At 38.6% G+C, this 26,966-nt stretch overlaps 2 protein-coding genes across 2 annotated transcripts; both read right to left on the bottom strand.

The window, feature by feature from the left end:
* Positions 1-1,840: 1,840 nt before the first annotated feature.
* LOC108426115 (caspase-6-like) lies at positions 1,841-10,548 on the bottom strand. The gene is made up of 7 exons (XM_017695383.1): positions 10,477-10,548; positions 7,991-8,034; positions 7,666-7,801; positions 6,089-6,165; positions 5,803-5,978; positions 5,456-5,603; positions 1,841-2,416 (listed from the first exon to the last, which is right to left on the bottom strand). Exons 2-7 carry the CDS (start codon positions 8,013-8,015, stop codon positions 2,139-2,141), a joined length of 840 nt encoding a protein of 279 aa, XP_017550872.1. The 5' UTR covers positions 8,016-8,034; positions 10,477-10,548; the 3' UTR covers positions 1,841-2,138.
* LOC108426116 (caspase-6-like) lies at positions 10,426-17,314 on the bottom strand. The gene is made up of 6 exons (XM_017695384.1): positions 17,238-17,314; positions 16,396-16,531; positions 15,116-15,192; positions 14,845-15,020; positions 12,658-12,799; positions 10,426-10,803 (listed from the first exon to the last, which is right to left on the bottom strand). Exons 1-6 carry the CDS (start codon positions 17,263-17,265, stop codon positions 10,589-10,591), a joined length of 774 nt encoding a protein of 257 aa, XP_017550873.1. The 5' UTR covers positions 17,266-17,314; the 3' UTR covers positions 10,426-10,588.
* Between the last annotated feature and the right edge of the window lie 9,652 nt (positions 17,315-26,966).

Below are 26,966 nucleotides of genomic sequence, written 5' to 3'. Positions count from 1 at the left end.
CTGCTTACTTGCAGAGATTTCTCCAGATTCTCTGAATCTTTTGATGATATTATGGACTGTAGATGCATGCCGTGTTACATGCCAAACCTGTAAAACTCAGTCATGGTTTGAAGCCAAAAGACATTTTACATTATGAATCATATGACTTGTGTGACTCATATGTGAACTGTCATTTTGTTCTAACAGCAGAACGATAAGATGGTGGGATTATGAATTCTGAAGGATTTTAGTGGGAGGTTATGATGAAGTTAAATACGACAGCTTGCAGCTTGGTCAACAGTATCTGCTGTTTGTTAAGGCACCTAATGAGCCTCTGATATCATTTTGCCAAAATGCAAAGTGCAAGTCTCTGCCTCGCCTTTCAGTTTCTTCCGTCTCTAAGAGTTATTCATGACACGCCTGCCTCCCAACTACTGAGCATTCATTGCTTTCAGTATGTCAGTCAAAATGAAAGTAACCCCACAGACGTACAAAGGTAAAATACAAATGCAGCATGTATTGCACAATCCTGACCTGGTGACAATGAATATTGGTTTCAAGTCAAGCACATTTGAAAATCATTTATTACAGTAAGACAATATGTAGCTGGAAGAAACAACAATTTTGTATTGACACTATGCATAGTGGCTGAATGTAATGGAGGAATGTGTCTATGTTTTAGGCCTCAGGAATCATTTCAAGTACTATTCCTGAATATGGAATATTACACTGATGATACCTGAATTGAAATGTAGAGAACTGTAAACTCAAGTAATTACATCCTTACTTTATGTACACTATCTGATATGTGGACACCCCTGTTAATTAATTGAGTTCAGGTGTTTTACCCACACTCACTGCTAACAGGTCTATAAAATCAAACACATACAGTTTCCATAATCAAACACTGACAGTAGAATGGGTCGCACTGAGGAGCTCAGTGATTTTCAACATGGCTCTGTCATAGAATGCTACTTAAAAGCATCCTATGCTCCACCCCATAACTGTCAGGAGCTTCATGAAATGGGTTTCTGTGATCAAGCAGCTGCATACAAGCCTGCGGTCATAACATGCAATGCCAAGCGTCGGCTAGAGTGGTGTAAACCATGCTGCCACCAGACTCTGGAGCAGTACAAACGTGTTCTCTTTGTGGTTGTCACAATTGACCCCTCCCAGTCCTGTCCATGTGTTCGTGTTGTTATGGTTTAGCCCATGTGCGTTTGTTTTGGTCCAGCCAGCTCTTTTCATGACTCGACCCCTGATTGTCTCCACCTGTGTTTCCACCTGTCTCTCATTTACCCTTATGTATTTAAAGCCTGTGTTTTCCCCTGTCTGGTTACTGGTCTTTGTTTGAAGCTCTGTCTAAATTGTTATCTGCAGTGTTGCTTGTATTGGTGTTTGCACTATTCTGCTTTGTCATGTCTGTCCCCTGATCAATACATGTTGGCTATGTGAGCCTGGACCGTTTAGATGATGACCCTGGATTTGCCGTTGATAAATCTCACTTATCTCAGTATATGTGTCTGCCTCCTTGCTCCTAACCGTTACAGTGGTTTTGCAGGTGGGCTCGCTCCCTTAATTCCACTTAAAAGGTAATATTAATGATTCCATATGCAAAGACATTTTAGACAATTAAATGTTTCCAACCTCTGGGAAGACCCTTTCCTGTTCCAACATGCCACAAAGAGAGGTCCTTAAAGACATGGTTTGGTGTTTGATGTGGCCTGCACAGAGACCTGACCTCACCTTGGGGATGAATTGGAATATCACTTGTGAACCAGGAATTTTCATACATCAGGCTGACCGCAAAAATGCTCTCAACTAAATGGGCACAATCTTGTGGAAAACCGCAAAGTCTGGATAACTTCATAGTAATGCACATGTATTTGGAATGGCATGTCCAAAAAGCTCACACAGATGTGTTGGTTAGGAGTCCACATTCTTTTGACCATCTAGTTTGGTGTTTGGTTTTCAGAGATATAATATTCTTATATAATAAGTCTTATATACAATACCAGCTTACACAAACCAACTTATACTGCAACAGTGACACTTCAAACATAAAACCTCTTTGAGAGTGAAAAGAATATTTATCAAAGCATATATATGCAGAAATATACAACACATTAAAAAGATGTCAACTTAATTTCACTGATTGTCTATTGATTCTGACACCTTTTGGGTAACAAACAAAATGAATATATGTTGCTCCAAGTCATACTTCGTTCCTTCTTGGGTTTGAAGTAGAGTTTCTTGGTGAGCATGGAGGTGAAGCAGGGCATTTGTTTATTATTTGCAGCACAGCGTCTGGACACTTTTAGGTTGACGAGGGTCAGGAGCTCAGTGAACTCCAGAGTTGAGGCTTGCTCTTGCAGTGTTTCACACAGGTCCTGAATGTAGAATGAGCCATTGCTTGTGTTGCGAAAGGAAACAAATCCTGTTCGTTAAAGAGACAACATTAAAAATCATTTTTGAATGTGATCAGATAATATAAAAATGCATTTCACTCTATATGAAGAAAAAACAGGGCATGATTTAAGAGAATGTTTTACACTTTGTCTTTTTTTAGTTTAGAAACAAAATCTATGTGGTAGAAAATTTATGTACATTTAAAGAACAATTTGAACAGGAGGAAGTAGAAAGGACAGTTCAGACATAAAACAGTTGACTGCAACTACCATAGGCACTGGGCTAATTTGCATTCTCTCTTATCAAATAGTGATGTTACCACATGAATTGCAAATAAAACTACTCATAGAACAAGTTGTCTTTTTTATTATTATGTACTTTATTTATATTTTATTTGCATTTATTTTAATATTTATTTTCACTAAAGTCCTATATGACAGCAAAATTTTGAAAAATGTTTAGAATTACCTTGATTTTGGAAATAAATTCATACATGGGAATCAATTTGAAAATACGCCAATACTCCTCATCGTCATTGTCCATTTTATCAGCTCCACTTACTATATACAGTGGGGTAAAAAAGTATTTAGTCAGCTACTGATTGTGCAAGTTCTCCTACTTAGAAAGATGAGAGAGGTCTGTCATTTTCATCATAGGTACACTTCAACTATGAGAGACAAAATGAGAAAAAAAATCCAGGAAATCACATTGTAGGATTTTTAAACAATTTATTTGTAAATTATGGTGGAAAATAATTATTTGGTCACCCACAAACAAGCAAGATCTCTGGCTCTCACAGACCTGTAACTTCTTCTTTAAGAAGCTCTTCTGTCCTCCACTCGTTACCTGTATTAATGGCACCTCTTTGACCTCGTTATCTGTATAAAAGACACCTGTCCACAGCCTCAAACATTCAAACTCCAAACTCAACCACGGCCAAGACCAAAGAGCTGTCGAAGGACACCAGGAAGAAAATTGTAGACCTGCACCAGGCTGGGAACAGTGAATCTACAATAGGCAAGCAGGTTGGTGTGAATAAATCAACTGTGGGAGCAATTATAAGAAAATGGAAGCCATATAAGACCATTGATAATCTCCCTCGATCTGGGTCCACGCAAGATCTCATCCCATGGGGTCAAAATGTTCATGAGAACGGTGAACAAAAATCCCAGAACTACACAGAGGGACCTGATGAATGACCTGCAGAGAGCTGGGACCAAAGTAACAAAGGCTACCCTCAGTAACACACTACGCCAAGAGGGACTCAAATCCTGCAGTGCCAGGCGTGTCCCCCTGCTTAAGTCAGTACATGTCCAGGCCCATCTGAGGTTTGCCAGAGAGCATATGAATGATCCAGAAGAGGATTGGGAGAATATCATGTGGTCAGATGAAACCAAAATAGAACTTTTTGGTAAAAACTCAACTCGTCGTGTTTGGAGGAAGAAGAATGCTGAGTTGCATCCATACCTGCTGTGAAGAATGGGGGAGGAAACATCATGCTTTGGAGCTGTTTTTCTGCAAAGGGGACAGGACGACTGATCCGTGTTAAGGGAAGAATGAGCGGGGCCATGTATCGTGAGATTCTAAGCCAAAACCTCCTTCCATCAGCGAGAGCATTGAAGATGGAAAGTGGCTGGGTCTTCCAGCATGACAATGATCCCAAACACACCGTTCGGGCAACGAAGGAGTGGCTCCGTAACAAGCATTTCAAGGTCCTGGAGTGGCCTAGCCAGTCTCCAGACCTCAACCCCGTAGAAAATTTGTGGAGCGAATTGAAAGTCCATGTTGCCCAGCGACAGCCCCAAAACATCACTGCTCTAGAGGAGATCTGCAGGAGGAATGAGCCAAAATACGAGCAACAGTGTGTCCAAACCTGGTGAAGACTTGCAGGAAACGTTTGACCTCTGGCATTGCCAACAAAGGTTATGTCATAGAATTGAGTTGAACTTTTGTTATTGACCAAATACTTATTTTCCACCATAATTTACAAATAAATTCTTTGAAAATCAGACAATGTGATTTCCTGGATTTTTTTTTCTCATTGTCTCTCATAGTTGAAGTGTCCCTATGATGAAAACTACAGACCTCTCATCTTTCTAAGTAGGAGAACTTGCACAATCAGAGGCTGACTAAATACTTTTTTGCCCCACTGTAGGTGCACAGTTACAGACTGTAGTCCATCTGTTTCTCTGTCTAACTTTTTAGCCCCCTTTCACCCTATTCTTCAGTGATCAGGACCCCCATGGACCCTCACAGAGCAGATACTATGTAGGTGGTGGATCATTCTCAGCACTGCAGTAACACTGACATGGTGGTGGGATGTTAGTGTGTGTTGTGCTGGTTTGAGTGGATCAGACACAGCAGAGCTGCAAGAGTTTTTAAACACTTTGTCCATTCACTGTCCACTCTATTAGATGCACCTCCCTTGTCAGTCCACCTTGTGACAGTAGCTCATCTGCTGCTGCACAGTTTGTGTTGGTCATCATCTAGTCCTTCATCAGTGGTCACAGGATGCTGTTGACTGGATATTTTTGGTTGGTGGACTATTCTCAGTCCAGCAGTGATGCTGAGGTGTTTAAAAACTCCAGCAGCACTGCTGTGTCTGATCCACTCAAACCAGCACAACACACACTAACATCCCACCACCATGTCAGTGTTACTGCAGCGCTGACAATGATCCACCACCCAAATAGCCAATCAAATGCAGCGATAACGCATCATGAGGTCAGGTCAAATGATACAATTTCAAACCACTGATTTTACCGAATCAATGAATAAGAAAATAACAGATTTTTTTAGGCAGGTGAAACTCCTCTTGATCAATTTCATGCAAGATTCCCATTTTACTGCTTAGTTTAGGAGTTTTTTTAATGTTATGTAAAGCAACCTTGGGATTGTGAAAGCCGCTATATAAATGTAACTTAAAATGTAAAAATACAAATATCAAAATACATTATTTACAAATCAGAACATCACACAATCCAATGTGTCTAGCCTTCTGACTAGTAGTGTAGCTGGAGTTTGTATGCTGAGACAATGTACCCCACCTGTCACAGATCTCACTCACCCTCAGATACACAGTAGCACATGAGGAAATCTTCCCCTGCTGGGGGCGTACATAGGATGGCAGCTTCCTCCACCACCTCACTGGACATCTCACTGTCCCCTCTAGCCAAGGGCGTCACTGCATTTTCATGAACTTTACCACGGCATGCCTACATTTACAAACCCAGTATAAGATTTCCTTTTTTTATTTCATTTTGAATAGTGTTGTGTTGTTTCATACAAAATAGCGTAAATAAATTGTAATCATTCCTATCTGGAGCTGCTTAGAATAAAAACAAAGAATAAAAAGCTACTTTAGTACTGTGTTAATGGTGTTTGAGGAAATATTTTTCATGATGTGAGAGTCACCTGGAAGATGAAGATCTTGGGCTTTCCTACAAGGCTTCTGCATCGGTTTCCTTTGAAGAGTGCTGTTATTTCCTTAATGTCAACTGTATTGTCACGGGCAAAGACATGACCATCATCCCCATGACTCATGAAAACACACACAAAGCAGTCGGCATCTGTATGGTTGGCCTCAGCAGCTGTGATTAACGTGACATTTCAGTCAGTTCACAGTAAAAAAAAAGCATTTCTCAGAAAAAAAAATTTATATTTTTAAATGAGATGATGACGTGGAGATGGAAGTGTGTACCTTTTCTTAAAATGCACAGCATTTTTTTCTTTTTTATATCATCATAAGCTTTGACTTTAAACCCTAGCTCCTGAAATCTGAAAAAACACATCATTTGAAAAGCAAACATTGAAAAAAACTTGGATGTTTTGAATATTTGTGTTCTACTGTCTAGTTTTTAAATACACACACACACACACACACACACACACACACATATAGACATTATTTGAACTATAATATATGCTTGCTTTTATCAACCCTGTTCCCATCAGCCTGGTGGATGTTTTGAGGTTGAAGTTAAGTGATACTTATTTAATCCCACAAACAGGGAAATTCCACCTCTGCATTTAACCCATCCGTGAAGTGAAACACCCCACACACACACACACACACACACACACACACACACACACACTAGGGGGCAGTGAACACACTTGCCCGGAGCAGTGGGCAGCCCTATCCATGGCACCCGGGGAGCAATTGGGGGTTAGGTGTCTTGCTCAAGGACACCTCAGTCATGGACTGTCGGCACTGGGGATTGAACTGTCAACCTTCCAGTCACAGGACCAGTTCACTAACCTCCAGCCCATGACTGCCCCCCCCACCAAAAAAAGTGAAAGATGACACCATATATGAACATGAAATCAAATCCATATGTAATTTAATGTTTTCAATACATGTTTGTCTTCAGTTTTTCTTTTTTTATTTTCTCCCCAATTTTGTCATGCCTAGTCCCACTCACTAGCTCAGTCTCCTCTCATCACATGGTACTGCCAGCTCTGGGAGGGTGAAGGCTAGCACATGCTTACTCTGGGTCATGTGAAACGCCACCACATCTTTTCGAACCACCATTAGTGCAATATCATTGGACAGCTCAAGTTGCTAACTGCCAGTTCTGCTACGTCAGCTAACATATGCACCATCGGGGATTGAGCTCCCCACCTCCTGATCATCATGACCTGCCAAATGAACTTCCACATTCAGAAATGGCAAAGCATTAAGAAGTAAAACGTGTCTGGATGTAGTGAAACATAAAATTTGAGCGCATAGTCCTGGAAGATTTGTTTAATATTTAATTACTATTACATTAATAGACCTTACTAGTGCTAGCCCAGCGACACACACACACATATATATATATATATATATATATATATATATATATATATTTTTGTGTGTGTGTGTGTGTGTGTGTGTGTGTGTGTGTGTATATAAAATATACACTTCCAATCATTTAAAAAACAAGCTGTCTTGATTTTTTTAACACTGCTTGACCTCAGCCAAAGAGTAAAAACATTATGACACTTCTTTCTTGGCCGTATCTGTTTATCCATCCATCTATCCGTCTTTTTTAACTAGAAGTTAAGCTAGCATAGTTGGTTACATTAAAAAAACACAATTGATGTAGTGAGACCTTAATGAGACTGTCCTCACTCATGTCCTACACTCATGTAACCCAATATTCCCTCCTCTGAAAGATCATGTTACTCACTTATTTTTGTGTAAAAAAAGCAGATAAATAAAAAAGGCAGAGATGTTTTTTCCTGAGGACAGAATAAAACACCTCTCCCTGAAACTATTGTTTGAGTGTACACCTTTCAGTGAGGCTAGCTTTGTCTTTAGCCGTTCCACGACGTTGGTTCAATTTCAACTTCAAGTCAAAATGTTCCTGGTTGAAGATGAGGGCCAGCCCTCGCTGCTTGTTGTCCATCTGGTACTCCAGAGGCAAATCTGCAATGACCACACAAATACAGCAATTACAAACATGTTATCTGAGAATACAGTCAAACTGCACTTACTTAGATTTTATAGCAGTCAAGTTAAAACATACAATATAAAGGCAAGACAGTAAGAGAAAATAAGAGGGGAGAAAAAGAAGACACAGCAGAAACAAGAAAAAGCAGAAAAACAGCAAAATACCTGAGGCTTTCTCTTCACTCGCCATTGTAGTCAGACTGGGAACTCTGGAGACAAAGAAGAAGGAATGAATAAACACCACAGTGGGAGGAGTTTTCATGGCACACCTGACTCAAGCGCAAGCAGAGAAGCCACTTAGTTATCTATTCCGGACACACGGCACAATTTACAGGAAGAACGTTGCTGGTAAAAGACAGACACATTCAGAAATGAAAGTTCTGTTCACCAGGGAAGGGAGTTGAACTACTTCATAACATAAGTGTTTCAAATGGTTTGGTGGTTGTTCAAACTTTTACATACAACTGCAACATATCACTGCTGTCAGAAAAAAACCTCATATCTCCAAAATGGTAACGTTACAGGAGAATAAAAAAAACTATTTTCTTGTAATGTAAGTCAATGGAACCAGATTGTTTTGCAAGTCATTTTTACCCATTGCTGTTTGTCCATTCATCGTGAAATTTACATACAATGTAAATGATACCAGGTACTTTCAGATTATATCAAAAACTGAAAAACATCAAAAATGGAGGTACAAGGTTTTGTTTCGACAGCAGCAATATATATTTTTCTGTATTTGTTGTTTTTCAGTTTTTGACATAATTTGAAAATGCTTGTAACCCTTTATGTTGTATCTAAATTTCATGATGAATGGACCAAAATAACTGGCCCCAAATCACTTGGAAAAAATTGTGATTCCATTGCATTACAATGAAAGTAAAGTAAGTTTTTTCATTCATCCATTTGAAGATATGAGGCTTTCTTCTGACAATGGCATTATACAGTTTATATACACTAAACAAATTACAGTAGAAATGCACTGCTCTGTAATTTGTTTAGTGTTGTGTTACATGTCATTATTCCCCTGTCACTCATCATGTATAGGCTGAGCCTAATCTTGGCATCAATCCTGCTATAAAACTACATCAGCCCAGTGTCTTATGGGCTGGCTAGGTGGCTGGTACCTGCACGCAAAAGTAATAAACTTATGGCTGGTCCCCTGATTAAGTAAGGGTTTGGATTCTTCAATATATATCGCTATGTTTTTCATTTATTTTGTGGGTGACGTGACCGTCAGTGGTAGAAATTCCACTTTCTGTTCCAGTGAAAATGAAAGTGCTCTCTGTGTGTGCAAAGGGCAAATTTTGCAATGAGTGTTTTTTAACAACAACCTTGACAAACCTCACTATGCTAAGCAGCTCTTTAACAGTCCTTCAGACCCAATGTTCCTTAATATTGTCCCTGATCACTCACAGCACTGCACGGTTTCAAATACTCAGCCCAGTACACCTGCTTCAGCTCACAAATGGCTCCACAATCAGTACATGTACTGGATCAGGAGTGTTGAAACTGTGCTGTGCTGTAGGTCACCAGGGGCATAAATAAGAAACACTGCTTTTGTTTAAGTGCATTCCATTCATTACTGATATTTTATCTAACTTTTTATGAGATCTATTCTTTATTTAAACAGTTATGTCTTCTTTCCTACTGCTTTCCCAAATGACTACAATTTAGAATACAAGTTTTAGTGTGTGTTAGCTTCATAACATACATCATGTATTTAGAGCAGTCTGCTGAATTAGTTCAAACTGCAGACCCAGACTCAGAAAAAAAAATAAAAATAAATAAATAAATAAATAAATAAATATATATATATATATATATATATATATATATATATATATATATATATATATATATATATATATAGAGAGAGAGAGAGAGAGAGAGAGAGAGAGATCTATTTAAACACAAGGCATTAATTGATCAAACACATACCCCTAAATTCTACTGGTGAAACTAATACATATATTTTTTTGGTTAAGATAGTTTTGATTTGCTTTAAAGAGAATTAGAAAATTAAAATCAATTATCATGAGTTTAATTTTTAATAGAAAAATGCTGTCCAACATTTCAATGTCACTACTGAAACACAAAGTTTTAGTATGTAGGTGGAGCCTTATTTTAGCCACACCCCTGCATTTTAGAACAGGAAGTGAGACTGCATCCCTGTCCCTCATGGCCACATGGTGAGCAGTTAAAGACCACTGTTTTGAAGTAAATGTGTCCCTAAATATGAACATCAATGTGTAACACTAAGAACTGTCACTACCGAAGCACATATTTTCTGCAATTAAGTAAACTTTGTATTTTAGTGAAAAAGATGTCTGTACAACTGTTTAACGCTGTGTTTTCTAGTCATGTGCACAAAACCAAGTTTAGTACACATTTAGTAAAGTTTCAGTAGTGATTTGTCTGTTTTGGTAGTGATAAAGGTCATAACAAAGCAAGGTTGTGAGGCTAACAAAGGTGCAATGATATTCTACATATGCTAAGACAGCTAAACTCCAAACAGCCTATGAAGGAAAACGACAGGCAAAAAAAAGCAACAAAACAAAACAAGAGGGTTAGAAAACAAACACACATAGGCATTGACATATAATAGTACCAAATGTGAAAATTTATTGACTCAAATATGTAATAGAAACCTCGTAGTGTTGCTGATTTTTTACTGCTTTTGCGAGAGTCGGAGTAAAGAAGACTGAGTACTATCACTTTTCTCCAGCTCTGTGTCAATGAAGATTCAGATAGTCAGACCGTTCACTCCTTTTTGGGCCTGAAGTAGAGTTTCTTGGTGAGCATGGAGGTGAAGCAGGGCATCTGTTTCTTGTTTCCATGAGTGCGTCTGGACACCTTCAAGTTCACAAGGGTCAAGAGCTCGGTGAACTCTAGAGTTGAGCTTTGCTGTTGCAGGGTTTCACATAAGTCTTGAATGTAGAATGAGCCAAGTGTTATGTGGCGAAAGGCAACGAATCCTGTTAATTGAAGAAACGAAGAAAATGTTTTCGAATAGGACCAGTTAAAGATGCATCGTTTCAGAACATGTTTCAGTCTAGAGTCAAAGGACAAAATGCATTAGACAAAGCTAGTTACACTGGGTTGCCAGATTATTAGCTACAATCAACTTTGATCTACACTCAGTGACCATTTTATGAGGTATATTGATCATATACCTGCACTTTTTTAGGCATGCAATTGCATGTGTTGCACAGTTTATCAGCTGCATTTGCAACCAAACATAAAAGTCCACAGCTGACCAGGTATGTGGATGGTGGACCATTTTCAACACAGCAGTAGCTGCTATAAGTGTATCAGGTGCTACAGTAAATTATAGAGGCAACACATGCATGTACACACTTAAGTGCTGAAAGTAAATTTAGTGGCTAGCTCCAGTCATGGAGGGTCAGAGTCTAGCAGTTTGATGAGTTTCCTAGCCAAACACACCTTATTCATCTCAGCACCTGTTTAGAGCAGGAAAATAACCAAACTCTGATGGGCACCAGCTCTCCAGGACCAGAGTTTGCCACCTCTGCTTTAAGGGGACTAGTGAACCCAACCCATGCTAACAAAATACCACAGCATATATAAGTATAATACAAATATATATTAACACCATGCATGCATTTGTTAGTGTGTTGCATTTGGCAGACGCTCTTATCCAGAGCGACTAACAATTTCATAATTTTTACATAGGTAGGTAGTGTCAGGAGTCTTGCCCATGGACTCTTATTGGTATAGTGTAGGGTGCCTGTCCAGGCAGAGGATTGAACCCCAGTCTCCAGCATAGAAGGCAGAGGTGTTACCCACTACAACCACTATGTTAATGATTAATAAAATATCCATCCATTTTTTAAGCCACTTCAGTTTCGCGGGGGGGTGCTGGAGCCTATCCCAGCAATCTTTGGGCGAAAGGCAGGATACACCCTGTGCAGGTCGCCAGTCCATCGCAGGGCAATTTATAAAATAGTGACAAAATATTAGCTTAATAAGAACAAAATGTCATTTTCTGCATTTTTGCATCACTTTTAAGGTTTGTGAGGATTTGAAAAATCGAGAAATATTATGTTGGCAACAACTCACAGATCTGGGATCAGACATCCTGGTAACTCTCATCCTGGTCCCAGATCAACAGCTTGTGCTGTTGCTTGTGCTTTGAGCAAAATGCACGAAAACATTTGAAACGTTTCAAAACTGTGTGACGTAATGAACCCTGAATCAAGCAGGTCACATGACTTTCATTTTGATACCAACTCCACGTCAGTGTACTGAAACACTGCACTTCGAATGATTTAAATCCAACGCAAACCTGAGTTTGAAGTCTGTGTGTGTTTGTTTAGTTAGTCCTTTATTGTAACTAATTGACTTTACATTCTTATTCTGTTCTGTAGGTTGTTGTCATGTTTGTGTGTCTTGTTTCTGTTAGTTCTTTATGCTAGTATTGGATATGTCCTCCTTCTTTTTCCTCCACTAAGTTTGTATCCTTGTTGGTGAACTGTGTTTTTTCTTATTTCTTGTGTATTCTAGATTGTAGATAACAACCATCATCTGATATCTGTAACATAATCTGTTTATTCACTGGCATCAACACTGTCTATATCTCTGTGTGTTTAATGACCCTCTTGTGTTTTAACGGACACAACGTCTCGATGGCTCATTCCCAACTTGCATAAATGCTCTCTCACAACTATTTCATAACCACTGAACCCTCAAACGTGTCTTCATCCTTCATCTTTGTATTGTAAAATACCATAAGTGCTCATATTATTTATTATGACCTCATTTATTCAGCTTTTAAATTGTCATCCAGCTGCACACTATTTTTCACTCACCTTCAGCTACACAGTAGCACATGAGGAAATCTGCCCCTGCTGGGAGTGTGTAGATACTGGCAGCGTCCTCCTCCGCGTAACTGGAATTTTCAACTCGGGCCATCCCAGTCACAGACATGTCAGTGGTGTCACCACGGCATGCCTACGTTTACAAAAGAGCAATAAGCTTGGTTTTATGATTTCAACAGTGCTGTTAGTGTTCAATCATACTTAGTGTTGTAATCTATTATAAATAATAGACTTTTCACAAACTGTAATGGAGCTACTTGATGGGAAACATGATCTCATTACGCATTAACTTATTCTCTGTAAGTCTGTAAAACGCACTCACATCTGTACCTGACAGCTCCCTCAGCTGAGGGAAAACCTGATAATTCTTTTTAGTCGTTTATTAAAAAATAGTAAATCACAGTAAACTTAATTTTAAATGGCTGTCACAAACACGACTTTGAACGACACAGCCTGTTATGGTCAGGGGTGGAAATGAGCCATTTCGGAGGTAAAAGTGTTCAGAATGGCGCAGTATATTGCTTCATATCAAATATAATTTCAGGCTTATTAAATACTAAGGCTTATTGTTCACTACCTACAGGGACTTCAAACTGGCTGAGCTATTCTTAGGTTATATGAATGTTTAATCAAACTTTAGGCCCACTGGTGGGCCCTGGCCATGTAGGGGGTTAACTGGCATGCAACATAATTAATTAGCCAAATTAAGAGCTTTAAAGTGACATAAAATGACCAAAAACACTATCACGTCATTAAGTGTGATTATTATACAGCTCCAGCTGTCTCTTGAGTGGGTAGGACATGAACTATAACTGTGGGTCAAAGAGAATTCTAATACTATGCAAGGCTTCTCATAATAATGAATGATCTTAATCAGAATTAAATAAATTATTAACTCCTTTATAATATAAAAATGAGTTTAATCAATAGATTATTTTAATTATAATTAATGATATTATACTAATGCTGTACTGTATGTCTTTATACCGTGCCTCTCTCTCACTCTCTCTCTTTGTGTGTATGCAATTTTTCTCCAGGTGAGAGTGTGCCAGTGTGTGCCCATGAGAATGTAGCTGGTGATAAGTAATATGTGCCAAGTAAGATTTTCCCACTGGAGGCACAGGCTTGGAATGACACCTGCTTATCCCTTATAAGCTGTTCTGATATCTACTTATTCCTTATCAATATTAAGCCATCCCTAAGGGAGAGAACACACACACATAGAGAGACTAAGTTGTAACATCAAGGACTGATAGTGGATTTGGGAATCTTCTCGAAGATGATGACAAATCAGAGAAGAGATGACATATTTGGGAGGGACAAGGGGGTGCCAGGTGCAAGCCCCCTTGCCCCAAAGAAAGTATAAAAGGTGTGAGTTATGTGAGTTGGCTAGTCGCTGCCCAGGCCATCTTTGCTTTAATTTCTAAGTTGAGTACAAGCTGCGTACTTTTTGCGATGACAAAATGCAGTTAGAAAACCAATCGAATGCTTCTTTGATAAACTCTGCAATGAAATGTGAGGCTTATATGACAAAACCTAAGCAAAACACAGCTGTGAAGTTATCAACCTGGGTAGATCCGTGTTTAAAAGCTCTCTGTTTTCAAATAACTCTTATGAAACTCTCAAGATTAGTGCAATACTGTTGTGCCAGTACAGTGCTACGTGTGTTATCCACCGAGAAATAAGCTCTTTGGTGTTGTCATGTAATACTGATTTGTTCTATAAGGTAGTGTAATCACTGATACCCAGCAAGTGTCAGCCATTCTTTGTGGACTAGGAATCTAATGTAAACATAACTGGACATTGGATGTTTCTGACAGTGTGGGTTAATTGTTACGCCACCTTCCTCCTGGAGATGTACTTTCCTGCAGAGTTTGGTTCTAACCTGCATCTAATAAACTGTCCTGCCCCACTGGTAACACTAAGGGATCTGATCCAGCCAATCAAGGACTTCTGAAGAAGTTAATTCGCTGGAGCAGGTGTGGTGACCACGGGTTCAGATAACAATGGATTAGAATACATAGTAGTTTAGTAACAGAAGGCATTTGCAAAAAACAAACAAACAAAACCCAGCCATTTCCATGCCTGAAAGTTGACTAACTTAGTAGAAACGTTTAATGTGTTTAAATGTGTTAACATACTTTTATATCTTTTATTGTTACATGATGTGAGAGTCACCTGGAAGATGAAGATCTTGGGCTTTCCAACAAGGCTTTTGCACTGCTCTCCTCTGAAGAGTGCTGTTATTTCCTTAATGTCAACCTTATCATCATGGGCATAGACATGACCATCTTCCCCATGACTCAGGAAAACACACACAAAGCAGTCAGCATCTCTGTGGTCAGCTTTAGCGGCTGTGAGGAGACACGTTTCAGAGAATTTACAGTAAACAGAAATCATTTCTCAGAAGCGAAAACAGAAATTAATACAATTTGTTGAAAGGCTGTACCTTTTCGTAATTTGTCCATCATGTCATTCTTGTTTAAGTCATCGTGGGTTTCCACATTAAACCCAAGCTGTTGAAATCTGAAATAAAAGTTGTGTGTTAGAAAGGAGACACTGTCCTTCTCTGTTCTGCAAAGTGGTCTTTACAATCATAATCAGGAATCTCATGAGTATAAGTGAGAAACTCACAGGCTGATCTACACTCTCATAAATAAATAAATAAATAAATAAATAAATAAATAAATAAATAAAAGGTATTGAACTGTCACAGGGGCAGTACCCCTCTTGTCACTGGGGTGGTACCCTCAAGGATACATCTCAGTATCTCTAATCAGGGAACATAACTGTACCATAATCCATTGTAATGATATTTCTATGTTGTACTGACTCCACACAACCTGTCTTGTCTTTAAAAGAGTAGGTCATGAAAAGGTACAAATACATGCTTTTCACCTGGGAAAAAAACTTCTTTAAAGTACACAATTGGACCTTAAAAGCACTGTTGTAATTTTGAGTATGCATATACACGGTTTGTACCTTGATAAGCAAAAAATATATCTTCACCTTTATTTCATCAGTTATTGTTTAATTGAGCATTGAAAAGGGCAAAACGAGCGACTTCACTGACTAGACATGTTCAAGCATCTCCCAAATGGCTGTCGTCCAGGGCTGTAAATTTTTATTTTTGGGTTGGGGGAAGGCAAATTTCCTTCAACAGTGGTGTGCAGAACGTCATCTCTGAATGCACTTGACTGTCTTCACGCCTGTAGCGCATGGCATATCTGAACATGTTTAAACACAAGTCAGTTTTGTTGGCACATCCATCTTCTTCTAGAATCCGCGCTCTACTGTTCCGTAAATACTGCACATATTTTTCAGTGCTTTTTTTTAAAGATCATTTTGATTTCTTTTGGTGAACTTGAAAGATTAACACAGTAACTTTTATGATTTAAAAATAAAAACAATCAAGTTACATATCTAGTCATACAGAAATGTTTGGTCAAATTACATTTTACTATAAATAAATGATATTTTATTGATTTAAAGTGAAAATAAGTCATACATTCTCTATAAATATCACGCTTATGTACAATTTCTATTTATTTACTGAATTTAACACATAGGAAAAATGTGAAATGTGTGTAAAAGTTATGGCACATTCTTCTGTGTACTTTATGTCAAATTTAATCCTTTTCTCTGTAGAGAATGTGGTAACTTATCTTCACTTAGAAACCCAGCAAAACATACAGCTCAATGAATTTTTCACAGAATTTGTAGGAGCACCTTTCAGTGAGGTTTTCTTTGTCTGTAGCTGTGCCACTGCGTTCCCTCAGGTTTAACGTCAAGAAGAAGCGTTCCTGATTGAAGATGAGGACCGTGCCTCGTCGCTTGTAGTCCATCTTGTACTCCGGAAACAAATCTGTATTGACCACGCAAATATATCAAACGTAAAGGTGTTACACAAGAATGCGTTCATACCGAATTTACTTTTAAACTGTACTACACTTATTGCAGAGAGCTAAAACATCTATGAACTGTGTTTCTATATCAAATGATTAGACTTCTTCAGGATTATATTACACAAGCTCATTTAGAGAATTCATGTTCCATATTTAGAAAAGGTGTTTCTGAAGTTTGTAACAACTGCCAACTACATTCTGTTGTGTAATGTACGGGAGAAGTGGACCCTGTCTCTGTCTGTAAATACGCTGTACATGATTCACAGCTGGAATCTTTATAACTGTAACTGACCTTTCCTTGTTTAGTCCTGTAACTGATTGTACTCTAATAAAAGGCCACATCAATGTATTGAAGACAAAAACACCATCCTGTTTTTTCAATAGCCTAATTATGGCAGCCCCCATCACTGGCTAAAACCACAGCTAATAATTTCATTTTCAGTGTATAGCCTGTGTGCTCACATAAGTAAGAAGCAGTCCTTTCAAGTTCTAAATCCCTTCATTCACCCAGTAGCTAACACTCTTGTGTTAAGGGGGAAAGCACAATGCTAAGTTAACTTCCCTGTTACCTTTTAAAAACCACCTACCTCTTAAACTAAATATGAATATAGAGAATACAAGCAAGATAATCGCTACATGAGAGCAGAAAACAGAATTTTAAATTACCTAAGCCTTTCTCTTTGCTTGCAGCCATGGTGGCTGAATGTGTATCTGAACTCCAGTGACAGAGAAGAAGAACTGTACAGACTGACTACAGGAAGGAGTTTCAATATGCAAAACTCAACACTTACCACACCTCATACCAGGCTACAGAGAAGCCATGTAGGCATCTACTCCAGACATATAGCGCCACCTTCTGTGAAATAGATACATTTTCTTTCTACCTACAGACTGCTTTAATGTGAATTCCCAGTAAGAAAATCAAAGCATGGATTGCAGTTGATGGAAAGCTGATTGTACTCGATTTAAGCTGTCGCTGTACAAATATACGGTCTTACACTGAGCTCCTGGACCCTTACAACAGAGGAGTGGGTTCAGCTTAATTTTAGATTATAATACAAACATGCATGATTTCTACACTCGCTGTCCATTTTATCAGCTCCACTTACTATATAGGTGCTCTTTGTAGTTCTACAATTACAGACTATAGTCCATATATATATATATATATATATATTCATATTCGCAATACATGCAATACAATGCAGACAAGAGACAGTTGTTTTGGTACTCCTCACCAGGGCGCCACCACACATGCTGGACACCATCTGAGCCAAATGAGTTTCTCTTGGTCTCATCAGACCACAGGACATGGTTCCAGTAATCCATGTTCTTGGATGCTTGTCTTCAGCAAACTGTTGCTGGACTTTCTGCAGGAAATGCAACCAACTTCTAAGACTGAACTTTGGTGGCGTTAAAAAAAGTTCTGGGTCGCATCCATTCACAATGTTTCGATGTGGCCAAGGCATTGCTAGAGTTAAAATGCATGACATTTCAATCAAGTTGGCACTAATGCATTGTAGTGATTAATTTAGTTATCTACTAAGTTATCATAGTAAACCTTCACTCATGAGTGTAAAATGTGTAAGCAGCAATATAAGCTTTTCAATGCAGACAGGAGCTACAGGCCTCAGTGCAACTGTCCCACCTGCACTGCCAGTAATTACACCACTGCTCATTACAAAGACAAACTGAGTCATGATGTAAAATCATATGTACATTTTTTATTGGTGAACAAGTAGTAGAGGGAAAGTGGGAAAAAAAAAAGTTACTAGATTGAGTGCACTACATTTAAGGGTATTGCATTAAAAGTTTTTAAAATAAAATAATAAAATAATGGTCATAAAAAGGTACTAAATTAAGAGTATGAAAATAAGGATATTAAATTATGGGAACTAAAAGAAGGGTACTAAATTAAGCACAACTAAGTAAAGGTACTTAATTAAAGAGGAATAAAATAATACATGAAGAGAATTAAAGAAGAAGCTTCTCCTAAAAAAAAAATAAATAAATCAGCAGGTTGGTGGGAGTCACTGTAGCCAAGGATGGTGCAGCACATCGTGGAGAGATGGTCTGTTTTGAGACTGCTTGTCCAGACAGCTCCTCAACAGATCGTGAAACTCTGCACACAGAGACACCATTACTCTGAACTGTGTGTTTGTGAGAGAGAGAGAGAGAGAGAGAGAGAGAGAGAGAGAGAAAATTTCTGGACACAAAGTTAATCGATTGTTTGTGGGTGAAGGTGCTTTTATTTACGTTATCCTTTCAAAAATTTCTTGCTGGCAGAATTTTTAAAAAACATTATATAAGTCTGAATGCTGAATGAATCATAACGGTAGCAATCAGCAGTGTTTTATGAATTATGAGGTTAATGTCCCTAATGAGAACGTAGAAACCATTAAGAGTTTCTGTTGGTTCTTTGTGGTTTGTAATGCACTTTGGCTTTTCTTGATGGGTTGATGATGTAAAGGAATGATTTAGCAGGTGACCTAGTGCCTGATTCCAGATACATTTCTAAATATACTCGGAAACTTGTGGTCTCTGATGGTAACCATTAGGAGACACTTTTTAAAATCCTAATGGTTTTTGTACAGCAGGGGTTACCGTGGTGCTGCCACCTTGCACAATATAACTTTGGCAAGGTTGAGTATTGCTGACTATCAAGCAACATTGTGCTTATTTTCCACAAGTTTTAAGGTCGTAGTAAAATGTTAATGTAACAGTAAAACTTACTGACATCATAATCTATAATGAAAGCGCTCACACTGTGTTTTAGGGCCTCTAATAAAAATAAATATAGTAGATTTTCAGAAGAAAGTCACAAAATTTTGATGATAAAATATTATAATAATAATTACGTCATGAAAATGGGATATTACCAGAAAAGGTATGCAGTATTGTGGCCAAAGACTTTGCAAGGAAAGGCAGCACCTCCTCATGATAAAGTTATTCTTTCATATTGATGTTCATACATTCATATTATTTACAATAAAGAACCAGGCAGACTTGGAGGAAAGGAGAATCTCAGGCAGGGTCGTCTACACGGCTATGGGGGCCAAATCTCTGTGCCATTCAAAGAGCGCATTAAGTTTCACAGACAGTCAGAATGATAATCAGATTTATCTCTCCAGAAGGAGACAGGAGACTGAGGAAATCTGGCACGTCTTCACCGTCGCCCGTACAGCAACCGAGACCCCATGGCAGCCCCCCTACAGTTAGTACTTAATCCTCAAAGTATTTAGATTTTTCCTCTCATAATCTTAGGTCTTTAATCTCTATATATTCCAAATTTATTCTCAAAGTCTGCTATTTAAAATGCTATCATAGTTCTGTTTACTCAGCAACGTTACTGCTATTACTCCAAAGCCCACCTGCCCCTGCCATCACATGAGGGGCATTCCTGGGAGGCGTGTCAGCATCACAGAAACGCCCTCATATGGTGCTGCAATCCGACCCTCCTCCACAGAATAGACTCTCTGCAGACTACTGTGTGTCCACACTCACCTTGCGTCAGGACGTATGGAACTTCGGGCTCCTCACTGATGATTTCTATGGGGCTCTTGAAGGGGAGCGCACCAGCCAGCATGTAGAACAACACAACTCCAATCTGCCATACAGTGCATGGCTCAGCCTGATAGGACCTGTTGAGGTACCACTCAGGGGGAGTGTATTCGGTCGTTCCTTTAAAAGACAGTAGTGACAGTGAGTGGAAACGTATGGACTTTACTATAAACACTACTACTCAAAAATTGTAGACAAAACCTGCTCTTCAAACCAAAGAAGGCAGTTTGATGAACATCAAGCTGAGTGTTCAAGAATATTCCTAAAATAAAGTTTTGTCAGTGTTCAATGTAAATCCATACCACAATAGCTGGTGTAGGGGTATTCCTGCAAGAAGTCGCCACAGCCAAAGTCCAGAATGCGTATGTGCAGACCCTCAGGGTCTGTCTGTATCAGAATGTTGTCTGGCTTAATGTCTCGGTGCAGGACCTCTTTAGAGTGGATGTCGATCATACACTCAACTAGCTGCCTCATGATTACCTACAGTATGAAAAAGGATGGAGTTAATACAATAAATGGAGGACATTCTTATTGGAAGGGTATCAAAAAATTCATAGTTTGGTTTAGTTTAATTTGTATGCCAGACTTGCTTACATGTTTTCTGAGACTGTATAAATTACCGCTATCCATAAAAATGGACAAAGCAGATTTCTTCACTAAAAATACTAGTAGGAGCCATCCTGACCACTGATCCAGAGTAAATATCATCTCCTTCTTCTGTACATTTGTGTACTGATGAATAATAATAACTAATCTTGAATCTTGCATTAACTTGTTAGCTACATTAGCCTCATAGCTGCAGTGCAGAGCTATGACTCTGTTTGGGGTTAAAGGGGAAAATTGTGTAGCTTAAATCAAAGCCAGGCTCAGTAGGGAGTGTCTCTCAGCAATATTGTCTCTCACCTTAGCTTCCTCTTCCAGTAGGAAACCTCGAATGTCGTGAACATAGTCCAACAGGTCTTTGCAGGGTACTGGCCGCTCCATCACGATCACCAGCTCATCCTGCAGCTCACACCAGTCCAGCAGCGCTACAGAAGTGCCTCTTGTCTGTCTGGTAACAGCCTCACCTTCCCCCACCATCGACAACAGCACCACTTCCAGTGGGTAGTCTTTCTCTTCTCCATCTAAGATCTATAACAGAGCACATTATTACACAAATTCCTCCTCCAGACCTCAAACATCTGTCTTGTAGATCCACCTTGCAAGTGTTCAGTTTGAGACTTTTACAGTTTAATGTGGAATTTGTTATCATGTTATGTAATATTGCAATGCAATTCAGCATTGAATCCCTCATCAGTTTAACAGAATTCACAATTTTATATCTTTCATATTTTTATCTATTGATGCCATATCACTACAGAACCCAACATGCATTACACAAATGTTTCACATAGCCTTTGGAAAGAAATAAAAATATTCAAATAATAATTAAATATGTAATATTATATATACATATACATCTTACACAGATCTCACTTTCTTGTCTTCAGTTCAAGAAATGAGTAATCATTAACTCTTTCTGCCAGTCCATTGGAAAATTGGGCAAGTTTTCAGATTTACAAATATGCAAGAGCATATTGTGAAGTTTTTTAGAGGTATACTGGCCATAGTTACAGTTTCTAGGCTGGGACCAACTGGGTAAACCATTATGCTGCAGTGCCACCGGGAGGCAAACCAATGCTGCATCTCTAGTTAGTTAAGAATACCAAAGACAGAAGCTCAGCGATTGTAGGTGAAGCAGCTACACAGTGACCGTTCCCTGATTTGTATTTGAGTGTCTATTTTTACTGACAGCATAATGTCACAATAAGTTTATTTTATGTACATTTACTGAAGTTTCTTTTTAGAAAGATTAACAATCTGTCTATCTATGATCATCACAGCCGATACACACTGATGATCAGCTGCCATTTTGTCTACATATGTGAAGATTTGTCCAGACAGCTACTTATTAGGCTCACGTCCTACAGGGTTGGTAATGTGCTGATGAGTTGAAAGAGGGATATGGGTGTGTGTGTGTGTGTGTGTGTGTTTGTGTGGGTGTGTGTGTGGGGTGTGTGTGTATTCTCACCACAGTGGTGCGTTTCACTTTGTTGTTGGGGATGTGTTTAATTGCCACCTGCAAGATAAAGAAAAGTTGAATTAAACACATTACTGTGATGTGGTGAATGCTTTCGAATCAGTGACTGAAGAGTACTTTTTACTGTCACAGCAGTGAATAGGTGTTTTTTTATCTTAGCACTGTTAAACAGGGTTAGTCTGTCTCACAAGCAGCCACTCTACACAAGAGCTGCAGAAGTTGTAGAAGCTTGTGTGTTTTACTTACAGGTAGCAGATCATCTCTGCGGTAACCAGCATACACCGAGCCAAATCCTCCTTCACCCAGATGGTTCTGCTGTACATACTTGCGATCCAGCTCCCCTGCAGGGGGAGTAGACAGTTAAGTGATTAATGCAATGCCGTGTGTGTGTGTGTGTGTGTGTGGGTTCTGTTGTTATGTTACACACCTCTCAATAATCTCTCATTAAGTTGTTTATTCCTACTGTCCCCGTGGTCACTCTGTGACTCCTTGAGTGTCTGGGTCTGTCCTTCAGACGAGTCATCACCACTGGACACTGGACAACACCACCATGACTCATGAGGCTTCTGCTGCCCTCTGTGAGTCTGCTGCCTTCTGGAGTCACTCTGTGACTCCTTAGGTTCACTATGTGTCTGGGTCTGTCCTTCAGACGAGTCATCATCACTGGACAATGGACAAAACCACCATGACTCACGAGGCTTCTGCTGCCCTTCCTCTCCATCCGCAGTGGTTGTTAGATCCTGCTGCTTTTCTTTCTCTGTCTTATCCACCTCCACTCTCTGTCTCTTTCTTAAGCATGACCCACTGCTGCTCTTCTTCCTCTTTCCTTTTTGGGAGAGGCAGGTGTGGTCATCAACACTACTGTCAGATCTTTGGTCCCCTTGGGGCGCTGTGTTGTCTAAATTTGCACCTGCAGAGCAAAAAGATCTGAAAATCTACCTTCACACATTATGGCGTCTACATCCAAACTGTGTATTAAATGCCCAAGAAAACTTTTGGGGATTATTGTTTGATTGTAAAAGTCAAAATAGTGCACTATAGAGTACAGAGGGCCATTTGAGTTTCAGCCCTAGCAGTTCATGGACTCTAGCTATGGTGAAATTATGTCTCAGCTATAGAACTCAAACCTGCATTTGGAAAGTCTTACAATGTTTAATTTGTTTAAATTGTCTTATAGCTGTAAAACATGAGCACATGTTTAGGCCCCTGTATGGTAACAAAGTAAAATCTGTTTCATGACTCATTTCTTAAATTAGCCTCTTAATTACACAATTCAAACAACTGAAAATAAAGCAACTGTTTAAGAACTTTTCATTTCTGAAATTAATTATCCACCTACATAATATTCACTGTGCTTACTTTTCTGTAGTGTTTTTTTATTATCATGGCAAAAAGTTCATTACTGAGAATTTTTGAGTAATTACTGTGTGAGATAAAAACTCTTCAGTCAAAACTCACTCATCGCTATCCTGGAATGCAGAAAACACACAAACGTGGTCCTTACAAAGCACTTCAACACGTAGAGTCAAATTTCACAGTCAGTCAAATAAGACACTGAATGAGGGAAGTTGTTGTTAGATTTAGTTCTTAGGAATTATGCCATAATAGAATGGAATGAAGTCATAATGGGCAAGAGAATGGTTCTATGGTTGCTATGGAATTGGAGAGAGAGAGAGAGAGAGAGAGAGAGACATTAACCCAGCCAAGTTCCATATAGTCCATGTAATTAATGAATAACAAACGATAGGATTTATTAAACCTGAGATTTGAAGAAGTTAAAAATAAAAATGGGTAGAAATCAATTTCATTCACACCAAGAAATAAAAAATAGCTTGTTTTTAAAATGTATTCATTGAATTAGTTTTTACAGTAAATAGAAAAATATTCAGTATTTCAAGAATCATGTTATAATCAATTGAAACTGACTCGGATTTCAAATTAAAATCCTTTTGAGTGACTCTATACCTTAATTATGTTTATTTTATTAAAACAAAACATTGATCTTTCCATTTTCCCACTAACAATCAATTTTCCCCAAATATTTCAGTAGGAGCCATTTTAAACAACTTAAAAACATTATCCATTATCTGACTAGAAAACAGCTTTAAACAGTCATACACACATACAATCATCACATTTTTATTACAACACAAAGATGTTTACTCAACTGCAGAACTATGTGTTTTGGTGGTGACAATTTATAACGTTCCACACTGATTTTCAGACTTTGGGAAACATTTAATTGAAAACAATGAGATCAAACTGTTCACCATGTGGCCATGAGGGACAGGGATGCAGTCTCACATCCTTCTCTAAAATCCAGGGATTCTGAGTAAAATTAGGCCCCATCTGTTTTTTTTTGTTTTAAATTTAAACTTAAGTCTTTCAACTTCACTTTAAAAAAATAAAATTCTATTTAAAAAAAACAACAAAAAATACTAAATAAGTTGGTATTATTTTCACAAGTTGAATTTTTAGAGGTAAGGGTTTAAGACAGCCACCTCCAAAGTAAACGCCCTTTAAATGATGATGTTATGTACGACCCCTCCAAAAAAGCCAGGACATAAAATGTAAATGACAAAATGTAATTTTAAATGTAGATTTAATTTTAAAATAGTTTAAACTACAACCCTAATTCCAATGAAGTTGGGACGATGTGTAAAACATAAATAAAAACAGAATACGATGATTTGCAAAACCTTTTCAACCTATATTCAATTGAATACACTACAAAGACAAGATATTTAATGTTCGAACGGATAAACTTTATTGTGTTTTGTAAATATTCACTCATTTTGAATTTGATGCCTGCAACACGTTCCAAAGAAGTTGGGACAGGGACATGTTTACCACTGTGTTACATCACCTTTCCTTTAACAACACTCAGTAAGCGTTTGGGAACTGAGGACACTAATTGTTGAAGCTTTGTAGGTGGAATTCTTTCCCATTCTTGCTTGATGTACAACTTCAGGTGCTCAACAGTCCGGGGTCTCCATTGTCGTATTTTGCGCTTCATGATGCGCCACACATTTTTAATGGCAGACAGGTCTGGACTGCAGACAGGCCAGTCTAGTACCCGCAGTCTTTTACTATAATGCCACGCTGTTGTAACACATTCAGAATGTGGCTTGGCATTGTCTTGCTGAAATAAGCAGAGATGTCCCTGAAAAAGACGTTGCTTGGATGGCAGCATATGTTGCTCCAAAACCTGTATGTACCTTCCAGCATTAATGGTGCCTTCTCAGATATGCAAGTTACCCATGCCATAGGCACTAACACACCCTCATACCATCAGAGATGCTGGCTTTTGAACTTTGTGCTGATATCAATCTGGACAGTCCTTTTCCTCTTTGGGACACGACGTCCATGATTTCCATGTCCATGTTAAACAATCAAGCAAATACAGATATCCAGCTATACTGAACATAAATTGCCACAGATCAATGTTAACATTGTTTCACTCTGTACATTACAGATACTGAATAAGACCTAATGTTTATTTTAGTGAGCTTTTAACCAAAATCCTGTCTTCAGATCAGCTACCATGACTTTGCAGTGCAGAACCAGAGGCCCCTCCCCCACGTCTGATATGATTGGCTGAGTATTACATTAATCAATGCTGGAAAACCTCTAAATGAGCAGGCCAGAGCTCCAAACAAAGGGATGTAAATGAAATGTTCAAATAGTATTTAATCACTTCCCCAGAACGTTTTTTTTTAATGAAAAGATAGAAGGCTGTTGCAACACCGGGGAACAAGGAGGCCATGTGCTGAGATAAGCAACTTTTATTGTGGGCAAATCCAAAATCAGGGTCATAACGGTCCATGGTCAGAGAGCCAACGCGGAGAGAATGACATTCGGACATATTGTAAGTTAACAGGTCAAACAAACAACATAACACATCACACTCCAAACACTAACTAGGGGTCACAAGACACAGGTGGAAACACAGGTGGGAACAATCAGGGACAGAGTAACCAAACAAGGGGCCGGACTGGGATCAGAACAAAAAGCACATGGACTAGACCAAAACAAATGCACATGGAAGATCGAAAGGTAAACAAAAATCACATGGACCAGACTGGGAGGGGCCAATGGTGACAGCTGTATTACACCCTAAAAGCAATGAAAACTTACTTTTATATTTCCCTTTTTTATACAGCAAAAGGATTTTGGGCAACAGAAGGCGGGCATTACTGCTACTGAGTGATGATTGATTGGCCAACGGAGCAGCTCATTGGCTGTTCACGCTTATGATGTCCTGGACGCCGTTTTAAAGTCTTATAACATGGAGTTTAAAAGCTCTTAAATAGCTTTAAATATCTTAAATAGCTTTAAACAGTGTTAAAATGTTTTCTGCTTTTCGGTGGTCAGGAAATGGTCTTACTATTTTACACTAAAAATTTGAAAGCATTTATAAACTATGATTTTTCTGAAATGTTCCACATCAAACCACTGCGTACCTGAGTACGCAGTACCTGAGCTCAGGACTGTCTTTCTCTCTAACCTATTGGTATCTAGCAAAGATACTTTCTCTAGATAAACAAAGCACTTCTTGTAAGTTGCTTTGGATAAGAGCATCTGCTAAATGCTGTAAATGTAAATGTTAATGAAATGATTAAATAGACAGTCTTGAAAAACAGACCACAGTTTAGGTTTATGAATTTCAATTGTTATTGGCAAATGTTAAGGCTATTCAGTAACATGGATAACAGGCTCTTAATACTTTCCCACCTTCTCTACAAGACAAATGA

The sequence above is a fragment of the Pygocentrus nattereri genome, chromosome 5 (assembly GCF_015220715.1).
Source record: "Pygocentrus nattereri isolate fPygNat1 chromosome 5, fPygNat1.pri, whole genome shotgun sequence".
Taxonomy (NCBI): Eukaryota; Metazoa; Chordata; class Actinopteri; order Characiformes; family Serrasalmidae; genus Pygocentrus; species Pygocentrus nattereri.
Note: the sequence above shows the minus strand (reverse complement) of the source record. Positions and strands in the feature narration are given on the sequence as shown.